The sequence below is a fragment of the Ipomoea nil genome, unplaced genomic scaffold, assembly GCF_001879475.1.
Source record: "Ipomoea nil cultivar Tokyo-kokei standard unplaced genomic scaffold, Asagao_1.1 scaffold2805, whole genome shotgun sequence".
In the NCBI taxonomy this organism is placed as follows: domain Eukaryota; kingdom Viridiplantae; phylum Streptophyta; class Magnoliopsida; order Solanales; family Convolvulaceae; genus Ipomoea; species Ipomoea nil.
In genome coordinates, this window is record NW_017619233.1 from 2,925,770 (window position 1) to 2,937,137 (window position 11,368).

The 11,368-nt window shown below is 35.1% G+C and overlaps 2 protein-coding genes across 5 annotated transcripts; one reads left to right on the plus strand and one right to left on the minus strand.

The window, feature by feature from the left end:
• Positions 1–52: 52 nt before the first annotated feature.
• Positions 53–5,789, plus strand: LOC109158126 (probable magnesium transporter NIPA8). Of its 4 annotated transcripts, XM_019305955.1 has the most exons (15): positions 53–354; positions 981–1,172; positions 1,423–1,510; positions 1,603–1,664; positions 1,801–1,886; positions 2,002–2,075; positions 3,210–3,312; positions 3,420–3,548; positions 3,628–3,727; positions 3,845–3,964; positions 4,267–4,357; positions 4,444–4,504; positions 4,707–4,803; positions 4,887–5,151; positions 5,359–5,789. In XM_019305955.1, the coding sequence occupies exons 2-14, from the start codon at positions 1,080–1,082 to the stop codon at positions 5,133–5,135; spliced, it is 1,353 nt and encodes a 450-aa protein (XP_019161500.1). In that variant the 5' UTR covers positions 53–354; positions 981–1,079; the 3' UTR covers positions 5,136–5,151; positions 5,359–5,789. The 4 variants fall into 4 exon arrangements, with proteins under 4 accessions (XP_019161500.1, XP_019161499.1, XP_019161498.1 ...); XM_019305954.1 differs by having other exon boundaries at positions 948–1,172; positions 4,887–5,789; XM_019305953.1 differs by having other exon boundaries at positions 4,887–5,789.
• A 1,482-nt stretch (positions 5,790–7,271) lies between these two features.
• On the minus strand, positions 7,272–10,346 carry LOC109158128 (monothiol glutaredoxin-S7, chloroplastic). The gene is made up of 3 exons (XM_019305957.1): positions 9,950–10,346; positions 9,319–9,588; positions 7,272–7,528 (listed from the first exon to the last, which is right to left on the minus strand). Exons 1-3 carry the CDS (start codon positions 10,176–10,178, stop codon positions 7,473–7,475), a joined length of 555 nt encoding a protein of 184 aa, XP_019161502.1. The 5' UTR covers positions 10,179–10,346; the 3' UTR covers positions 7,272–7,472.
• Positions 10,347–11,368: the final 1,022 nt, after the last annotated feature.

The following is an 11,368-nucleotide window of genomic DNA, read 5'->3' on the forward strand; positions in this document are numbered from 1 at the left end:
TCGACACAATTTAATTGATTGCTGGCCAAATGGACCCCCGTTGGGCGTTGGCGATGACATATTTACAAATCGGAAAGGAAGAACAAAAGTGTTGAACCCCTCCCTCCTCCACCTCATCCTTTCTCGCTAAATCCGATTTTTTCTTGCAATACTGCATTTTGCTATCCATCCATCCAATATCATTGTTATGTAATGTGATCGGTTTCCAGGTGAAATATATACACTAGATCAAGGGGAGGGGGGACTCAACACAGGGTTCGTCGTCGTCAGATCTGCTGAGCGATTCTTTTTGGCTCAGCATTTGCTTTTCCATTTCCGGATTGCAAAGCACAGGCGCGTCCTTGTTCGCCCGAGGTGAATTTGCTCAGCTTCTTCCCTTTCTGCATTCTTTTTCCGATTGAAATTTCAATTTCGTTGGAGATTTCCGCGTTTGGCGGGGATCGATATGTCTCACATTTGTATTTGTTGGCTTGGAATTTGATTGTTTTGCTCGGAACCATGGCCAGATCGAGAATTGATTTGATTCTATGTAAAGCTTTACATTAACCCTGAATGAACTGCCTTTTTGTAGCAGCAGTGTTGATATCCCCTCTCTTTTCATCTTCCTTTGATTATTGCTGTCATTTTAGGCTCTTAGCTCTCTCCCTCCCTCCTTCCATCTTCTACATTTTATCTATCTGTTGCAAATTATTTCCACTTGAATCTAGTTTTTTACTTATAGCCTTGTAAATCAACGGTTTAATATAACCACATGGTGACTTTTAGCCATTCCCGTGTTTGAACACAGAAATAACCACCACCCTATCTCTGCACTGGTATTTGATGCAATGCACCCCCCCCCCCCCCCAACTCACCTTTATCTCTTTAAGGATAAAAAATTTTGATTGATGTCTAAGAAGCAATTAGGCCTAAGGACTTCTCTAATGGATGCTAATGCTTCTTTGAAGCCGGCTTTTCAACTTCATTGATGGGTGCAACAGATGGTATGCCAATCACTGTTTTGCAAGAAGAACTGACCTCAGTTGATTGCTTAAGTATTCTCACCACTCTCAACATTCTGCTTGGCTGCAATCAACCTTATGGGGGAGTGGGTGATTGGAGCATTCATCAACCTTTTCGGCAGCATTGCCATTAATTTTGGAACCAACCTTCTAAAACTGGGTCATGATGAGGTAATTTATACTTTCACTAGTTTTTTCCTCAACTATTAGGTACTTCAATTACTGTTTTCTATTTGAATCTTGTCTGCCTTACCTAAATTTTGGCAACTGAAAACTGCTCATAGTCACAAGACTTGCACACTTGAGAAAATATTGATTGCCAGCATAGCTCATGACTGCACATTTTAGTTGTGTGTCATCCTTATTGCGAGGTAACTGGGTTAGTCCATGTCAACTGTAATGACTAATTATTGTATTATAGAAGGAAAAGTATTCCATGCTGGACACGGAGGGAACAAATGGGAAGGTTGCAGTGAAGCCCATAATATATTTCCAAACATGGAGAATTGGTATGCCTCTGTTCCATGGTGGTTTATTGCTTGCAAGTGATTCTCTTTCTCTACTGGATATGATCATGTCTGATGGTGAATTTCTGGTGCAGGAATTATTTTTTTTGCTGTTGGGAACTGTCTAAATTTCATTTCATTTGGATACGCTGCTCAGGTCAGTAGACATTTGAGTTGGCTTTCAGCTGGAGGTGTATACTTTGGAATTTTTTATTTTTTATTTTTTGGTGGGGTTTCCCTCATCCATTTCATAGCCATGAGTTTTCACTGTCTTGGTATTTTTCTTTTTGCAGTCACTACTTGCAGCTCTGGGATCTGTACAATTTGTTTCTAACATTGCTTTTGCCTACTTTGTATTGAACAAAACTGTGACAGTCAAGTGAGTCAGTCTATCTTAAACTCTAGTCATTGACAGAATATTCTAGTGATTTTTATTAAAAATTTGTGTTACTTATAGTATGAGTTTCACCATGACAAATGTTGTTTCCTTGCAGAGTAATGGTAGCAACGACTTTTATTGTTCTTGGAAACATCTTTCTTGTTGCTTTTGGCAACCACCAGTCACCTGGTATGCAATTGAATGAATACATTGTTGTTTTATTTCTTATACTCCATATTTATAAAAATGTTCCCAGATTTTACTTCTAGATCATATTTTCCTGATTAGATGGCATCAGAGGTATTGAAATATTTTAATCTGAGATGTACATGTCCTGCAGAACCTTGTTTTTGCTGATGCAAGAAAGTAATTTCCCTTGCGATTAGTTTCAGCTTCTTAACTACTTTTATGAGAATGGAAGACTACAACTAACTTCATTAGATCATAAGAAAGACATAATAGGGGTTATGATAAACTTGCATTAACAAAAGCTCACAGAGAAATAGAGTCAATATATTGCTGAATCCAACTAGTTTTAGGTTAACGCTTTGTAGAGTTATGTTGAGTTCTGTATATGTAATCTATTTTGTCATCTTTAGTGAAGTTCTCCCTTGAAGTTACAGCCATGTGATGCAGGCTGGGGACATGGATATGATGCAGGAAGGCAACAATACTTTTATCAATTATTTAATAGATGTTTTGGTTAGATTAGAATTGCTTAATAGTTGGTTGTACTTGTCTTATTCTTTTAGGTGTTCCAGATATTTGATTCAATTAGAAGTCTCTGTCTTAATTAGTTAGACTATTAGTTATTAGAGTCTTGTATTTTCCCTATTATAAAAAGGGAGAATTCATTAGATTAAGGGGAAGCAGAATTTTAAATCCCAAAAGGGGGACTAAGGGAGTTTTGGGATCTCAAGCAAACCCAACCTTGAAGTGTGGCAAAACACTTCTTCCTATTCCTTCTTCTGCCTGTGATTTATGCCATAACACCATGTTCAGGCCCCATTGTCGGAAGTGCATTAGAGTATAGCTGATGTAGTATTTCTGATAATACTGTAATATTTTATTTCCTTTTCTTTAAAAATACCTTTTGAAATTGTAGTGTAAAAGTATGAAAATAGTCAATACATTACTCTCATGCATTTTCTGTTTCTTGTAAATTATTGAAATATTCACTAAAAACACATGTATTAAGTGTGTTTCATAGAAATCTCTATATTTGGATGTGTTTTATTTAATTTGGGGTCATATATTTTTCTGATTATTTTCACTTATTGTTTATGAAATTAGATATTCCTTTTTTTTTTTTTTTGTTCGCAGTTTATACACCAGAGCAGTTAGCAGAGAAGTACAGCAATATTACATTTCTTCTATATTGCCTGATTTTGGTCCTAACAGTTGCTTTGCTTCACTCAATATACAGGTAATATGAGAAATCAACATAATTTTGTCTACACGATTTTTGGGTAGTCAAACAAACAATATGTTTCTTTTTAATTTTTCTGTTTTCTGAAACATTCCTATATTCAGGAGAGGGGAACAGCTGCTCAGTGTCCCTGGAAATGACCTCAAGCCCTATTGGCAGATGCTGCTTCCATTTTCATATGCAATTGTTTCAGGTGCTGTTGGGTCATGCTCAGTGTTGTTTGCAAAATCTCTGTAAGTTGCCTCTTAAACTTTTCATTGCCCCTTAGTGGAGAAAAATCCGAATTGAAAATTTTTGTGCATGTGTATGCAGGTCAAACCTGCTAAGATTGTACATTTCCAGTGGTTATTCACTGCATAGCTGGTTAACGTACTCCATGCTTCTGCTATTTCTTAGTACAGCTGGATTTTGGGTACATATTTATTAAACCCTTGTTGTATACTTGACTATTTAAAATTTAAATGTTGTATGACTAGATGAGTGTATCCCTTGTAAACTTTGAGTTTATTTGATCTAACAATGATTGCAGATGGCTAGGTTGAATGAAGGACTTTCACTGTTCGATGCAATTCTTATTGTGCCAATGTTTCAGATTGCTTGGACCTTTTTTTCTATTTGTACAGGATTTGTGTATTTCCAGGAATATCAGGTTCTTTCTCTCTTTTATGTCTGTGGTTTCAGGAATATCTATAATCCTTTTTTTCCCTCTGGAATCTGGATGCAATTTGAAAAACACAAATTGCAAATGGTTTGCATGACTAGCATCTATTGACCATTGTTATTCCCATTTTCTGCTTCCTGATTGCTGTTGATTCCTGTAGTTAGGATGGTCTGATTTAGACTTGGCTATTAGTCTGTTTAATTAGAAAGTTTTTCTAAGGGCCTTCAAGTCATGGTGTTAGACTGTTAGAGTGTTAGGTATGACGTACTTATTGGATGCTATTTAAGCAGGTATTCGATGCTTTACGAACAACAATGTTTGTGCTTGGAATGGTTTCTGTATTCATAGGCATATCTTTGCTGGCACCAGATGATTCCAAAGGTGTGTAATTAATCAGTCCTGGATACAACTATATTAGATTTTAATTGTGACTGGTCACTGGAAAATCCTATCTCAAATTTTTGCAGGAGGTGAAGTCAAGGATAGACCTGTAGTTTCTGATTCAAGTCTGTCAAATGATGTGGGAAGGTATGTGAGTTCTCAAGTTTTCCATGTGAAATGCATTCTTTTTATTAAACATTGGTTTCAAATTATTAAAATCCTTATAGTAAATTCTTTTGCAATTTGCTTGGTTTTACATATAAGGGGTTTCATATATACTCTCTTGTAGAAAGTATTTGTGTAAGCACTTTGTGAATCTCATTGTACTTTTCAAATATCTACATGGCAGGCTGGTTATGTCATCTGAAGATTCTCAAATTAAAGACATGAAATCATTTAAACAAGTAATGTTGACGAGATCTGCAAGTTTGATTATCAAGGCAAAGGTTCTGATATTTTATTTAACTCTATTATTCCTAAGTAGAAGTTGGTGGGTCCTTAATTTGTGGGGACAATGGCTTTTATGCAGGCTGCATGTTCACTATCATTAGGTTTGGGGGATAACTCACTTCACGCATCATCAGTTTTGGTAATGCCTATGGTGTCATCCAAAATGAATGGCTTCCGGGGAAGTGGGCTTGACCGGGCCAAATTATTTTCTGTTAGAGGCCAAGGTTGGAGCAAAATTTCTGGTGATGATGAGGATGGTGAGAGAATTTTGGAGGCAACTGCAATGCTTCCCCAGAGTGTTGGGGGTAGCAGTAGTATGGTTACATGATGATAGCTTAAGCAAAGTAAGACCAATACCGGTTATTTCTACCATACCATCGTTTTGCCAAGATTTTTAGACACTGTTATTAATGTCTGTCTATAGTTGTGCCTGCAAGACTGCTAAGGGATTGATTATGTTAGTTCCCAGAATATGACAAATGAAGGGATATATATATATAGTGTTGGTGGAGTTGAATTTGAGAAAGTTTCCATTGGTAATTTGAGTTCAGGAATTGGTTGTGAAATTATGGCAATCTATGTTGGAATCGGAAGATGGTGAGGCGAAGAGGCATGAGGAGGTGGGTAGTTTGGCGCGCCACGAGCTGCAAGCAATTGTTTGAAACGAGAGGTTAGTACAGTAGTATGTATCAGTGTAGTACAAATTCTGCAAATGACTGTGATATGTGTATAAGCTGCTATGGTATGGTCCCTGTGTGTAGTGAGTGAGTAGTGAGCCTAAGGTTATCCCTTTGTATCTTCTTCTATAGACTGTAGACTATAGTGGGTAAATCTCAGAACACCCAAAGAAAACTTGTTCAGAATTTACACTTGTAATACCAAATCCCCCTTGAATCATAAGGAGGGGGAGTTCCCAATTGGACTTCCATTACATACAACATTTTAGGCCTTTATAATTTGAATTGCTCCGAATTCTCTTTTACTTTTCTTGTGTTTCATTCTCTATCATTTCAGCCTCGCCAGTCGCCACATTATAATTAGTATTGAGGATTTAAGTTTTAAATATATAGGCCTTGTTTGGTAATATAGTTAGCTGATCAGTCAATTTTAGCTTATTTGATCACTATTAGCTGTTTGACTTGGTTAAAAAATCAATATGAGCGTTTGATTAATTAATTTTTTGTGACAGTTTATTGTTTCAAAATGTTAAAATTTGAAAAACTGTTCAAAGTAGCTTTTTCGATTAGCTTTTTGAGAAAGGCATTTTGCATTTAATCAGCTATTGGCTAACAACTAATTTACTAAACACTTTAATACAAACAACTAATGCTATCAACTAGTCAAATCTATTAACCTAATCAACTAACAACTATCAACTAATAGCTATATACCAAACACTTACAGTGTTACTACCCTCCAATATGTATTCGTGAAATTAATTTAAAGAGAATTTCAATTTTAATCCATCGAAGGGTTGTCCAATTCATTAGGTTAAATTTCTGCCACATCTGAAAGTGGAAGCTTATAACCAGCAAATCAATGATAACTTAGACTCAATTGTATTTTTTTTTTTTTTTTTTTTGGCCAATTTAAGGGAGTTTTTGCCAAAAAATAAAAATAAAAATAAAAATAAAAATAAATTTAAAAGCCCCTATTTGCTTAACTTATGAGATAGATTTTACATTTCCCCAGAATTAGGACTTTTTTATTATTTTAATATTTTTTTAAAAATACTCATGATTCTTCACAATGTAATATATATTCTATATTTTTCTCAAGCATTCACCACAAGGTTCGAACCTATAACCCCATTTGAAATGGTAACCGGAATACTTATCACACTATATATCTTTTGAAAACTACTATATACATTGTAGTATTTGTTCAACTATACTTAATCACACTATATATAGTTGACTATTATTTTAATATTTATTCAGATTAATCTTCTTAAGCAATACATGAACAATTTGTCTGACATAAAATTAACATGGAATTTTTGTTACAATTTCCTCACAAGCGGTGTCAATATTGTTGAGTTTATTAGGGTTAGCTTAACATAAATTCAAAAATAATATATGAATATGCAAGTAACACCTCTTTTCGCATCAAACATGACAACAACTTTTTACCTTACAAATTATGAGACGAGTTCAAACTTTTCTAATTATTAAATAACCCCTTAAATCTAGAGTTCAAACCTCACTTTGGTTATGTTAATGCCTGAAGTGATTATCTGCTAAGGCATTATTTGGAGTCATAAATTGTTATAATTAATTAGTTTAAAAATTGGCATTCATTGATTTTGACTCTGATCAAACCATAACTGTTGACAACAGCAGTGCGGCAACCAAACATAACCAACTCTTGTTAATTGGAAATTAGAATGAGCTGAAAAGAGTTTACTTGGTCCATATAAAAAGTATATTTGTAACTATCAGACCAAGCTACTTTGCAACTGTCATCAAACCAAAATTTATATGAAGCAATGCAGGTCAGAAATTGAATAATAAATTATTTTTATTTTAAAAATAGAGACAGAATAACTGACACCCTACATTCATATCATTTGGATGACAGAATAAGACATTTCATAACATTGTTTTAGGATTATGATGCTGCTACTTTGCAATTTGATGGCATCAAATGTCTATATTTCAACCTATCAAGAGCACATTGTCTTTTCAAGCACTTCTTGCAGCTCTCCGCTCTTGTATGCCTCTGCAATCACAATGCAAGTAAGTTCTAAAACTTGTATGTAGCTACTGAAATGTATACTAACATAAACAGAATCCCATGTTTAGCACAACGTCACTTATGATATGAGACCATAAACACGCCAATCCTTGTAGAACATGATTACTTTCCCAAAATATGTCACATTTTACAATCCATGAATATTCATAGGATAAGTCCTGCAGCAGTAGTACTTATGGGAATGCAATCTTAACAACCAAAGAAATTCTTGCATTGATAGTGGAAATAAAATAACCTTATGAACTTAGAAAGGCAGTACAAAATATAAATAGAGAAGTCAAAGATTAAATCATAATTACAAAGGATCTGAGATTAACACAAGCAGAAGTCCCCCACATCCTCAAGTAACTAGTGTAGGCCGGTTATGAGGTATTTTTGTTCTTTCTTTAATCTTTATATGCTTAAATTAAAAGCAACAGCGCCACCATTTCAATTTTTATACGCTTAGGTTTAATACAATCAAATCTTCAGTTGACTTCTCTTCGAACTACGGAGTATATAATTACAGGTCGTTTCATTCAGATAATGGAATAAGAGAGAATTTTGAGCCCAGGAGCATTAAAGATAGGATAAAGAGTGGGATTGGGGGGACAATCCCATGTTTGCTTAAGAGAATTAATTGTGATTTAAGGATTGGACTAACAATACAATACTTAGGGTGCATTTATTAACTAGAAAAAAATTCCATTTTTCTGAAAAAATAGATAGCAGAAAATGTGTAATTTTAGCACTGTTTTTCATTTTTGTCCATTTTCTATTCTTCCAACTTAACAAAGGATTTGGAGAACACTTTTTTCTTGTTTTCCAAATTTAAAAAAAAAAAAAAAAAAAAAAAAAAACATAACTTCATCCATAATCACCTTTATCATTACCTACAAATTTCTACCTGCCCGCCTATTTCCAAACCATCATGACATCATCTCTACCTACTTATCTTCCCACCACCACTAGTTCTACTATCTATATAGTCACCACTCCGACTACATTTCCTACAAGCTTTTCTTACTTTAGCAACCATCATCTATCTACTCTATTTCCATCTACTTATCTCAATATCTACTACCACAGAAGCTAGGATATGCAGACAAGGCGGGGAAGGAAATGTAAGAAGACCACTTCCCTATTGCTCAAAAGTGTTTTTTCCTTTTCCAATTACAATTAAATTATTCTCCATTACATCAATATAGTCTTAATGTCAGATTTTCCTAAGATTCTGCATTACTTTCAAATAATGGTATTTGCTATGACATAGCATTTCTTACTGATTTCTATAACTCTAGTATGATAGGGGGAAAATGTATTCAATCCTAAACCTAAGCTACTACTTTAATTTATCTTTACTTATACAAGGATGAGAAGTGGAGTATAACTGTATAACTCATCAGTTTTTGTCCTTTATATGTTGATATAATAGAAAAAAAGATAAATATTTGGATAAATTTCCCTGTTTTCTTCACAAAACTTAACATAACTACATCAACATTTGGTTGCTCATTTTGTCAACCCTGCCCATGTTTGGACCCAGCAACTTCAACTGCTAACCTTCTTACCTTCCCACATTAAAAATTAAAAATAATAATAATAATAATAATAAAATAACTCCAGCACTTCAATGTATCTAATCCAATGATATTCCTATTTCTGCCCTTCAACCCAACAAGTTTGTCCAAATGCTCAAAACATAGGAACCAAATTCAATATTCAAGTTCTACTCCATGTTATTTATAATAAATAGTTCAATAATATATACCTACCTACTGTGATGTCACAACCACCAAAAAATTCCCCATCAATGTAGAGCTGAGGAAAGGTTGGCCAACTGGAATACTCCTTCAATCCTTGTCGCAACACTTCATTTTCAAGGATATTTATTGTCTCAAAAGGCATGTTCAAGGACTTTAGTATCTGCACCACTGTGTTGGAGAATCCACATTGTGGAAATTCCTTGGTTCCTTTCATGAACAACACAACTTTGTCTGATGTAACAACTTTATCCAAAGTAGTCTTCAACTCAGGACTTAGAGCTGCATAAGAGTGAAGAGAAATGCAAACAGAGCATAAATCAATAACACTTAAAAGTCAAACATTAGAAAGAAACCAAACACTGTGGGAGCAACCCCCAGAAAATTCTTCAATTATCGCAACTGTCTCCCTCCTCCAAGTATGATACTTGGGACATGGAACACTAACCTAAAATCAATTTCTCTTCATTATCTTCACAAAACGTCCATTGAAATCATCCTAGCCAAAAAGAGAAGTGAATATTCTCCCTAATTGTTGCGCATTCATGTGTGAATTGGTTATATTAGGAACCTCCCCCATCATTTTTATCGTTTGAATTAACAACGGAGGATAAAAGCAAGCAAGCACGCATTGAGTACTCACCGCATAAGCATCGAAATGATCCGGATCCGGATCCGGTCCTTCCAGAACGGTTTCTGCCGACGATAGCGCTATTTCGATTTGTGGAGCAGCGAAGTGCACGACGATAAGGAGTCGGGGCGTGCACCAGAGAAACATTGACATTAGGCGTAGCAGTAGTGGTGGCCGCTCTTACGAAGAGAGGCGCAGTCGTGAAAGCTATCTGCGATTGTAGCGCCACCGTAGAAGACATGGCGTGTTGCTTCTTCGTTCGTTCGTTCGTTCAAATCAAAGTAGAAGGGGCGCAGTCTTTCCTCGATCGTTACCGCTCGTCCGCTACCCTAATCGGCAAAACATCCCCTCCGCGGCTTTAACGTGTGATGTTAATGAAACGAACAAAAACTAAAGGAGGTTGTTCTTATTGGTTTGTTAAGATTTTGAAAATTCGGTTCAAGTTTATTTATTTGAATATTATTGACTTTCATACATATTTTTTACCTATTGAAGTACAAAGAGTCAATACTCCTATTGTCCCACATTAAGATTCGAACTTGAAACCTTTCATTTGAGGGGCCACTCGAACCTGAAACCTTATATTTGATTATTTGAGGGGCCACAATTATGCCACTCCACCTCAAGGCCTTTGGCAATACAATAATCTACGGAGTATTATTTATTAAACATTCATCCTCTATCATCTAATATAATAAAACTAAACATATTTGGTAATTTACAAAATAGGGTAAAAGTTCCAGCTCATGCAAAACGTAGCGTTTTGGGCGGGGCTGATGATGGATGTTTTGCATTATGGCCGGTTGGAAATAAGAAGAATTTGAATTTAATAAATAAAATAACGGTGTCTTTTGTAGTTTACATATATTTAGACTTACAAATGGTAAACTTATACAAATACCTATTGATATTCTATTTAAAAGCTTATTAAATGTGAGAATCACAATTTAAATTACACTGCGGCTATTCATCATTTTCAATAAAACGTTGTGTGTTTCCCATGGAAGTCTACGAATTGTTACTTCTACGTCTGTATAAATAGATAAATCCGTCTGAGAAGCAAACACCTACACATTCAATTACAATTGCCTATACGAAGTACTACTTTTCCAAGAAATCAAAGAATACATATTCTACAACAGAATGTATCCCCTATATATTCTTGGAAATGAGATATCTCCATTCAATATCAAGAGTGCGATTAAGATTCACGTGGTTCGTGCATACACTGTCCCGAAACGCAAAGGAAGTGACTCAATCAAGAGTAAGGAGGTTGTCGCAGTTGTGTTTGTATTGTACAAAAATGCAGAGCACAAAGCACAAACGCAAGTTCAATGGAGTATTTCATAAGGTTGACCATGTTTTAAAATCATCTTATTGTCGTCAAGTTCTACTATGTATGCTTCCAAATTCTACTCCATTTTTACTTAC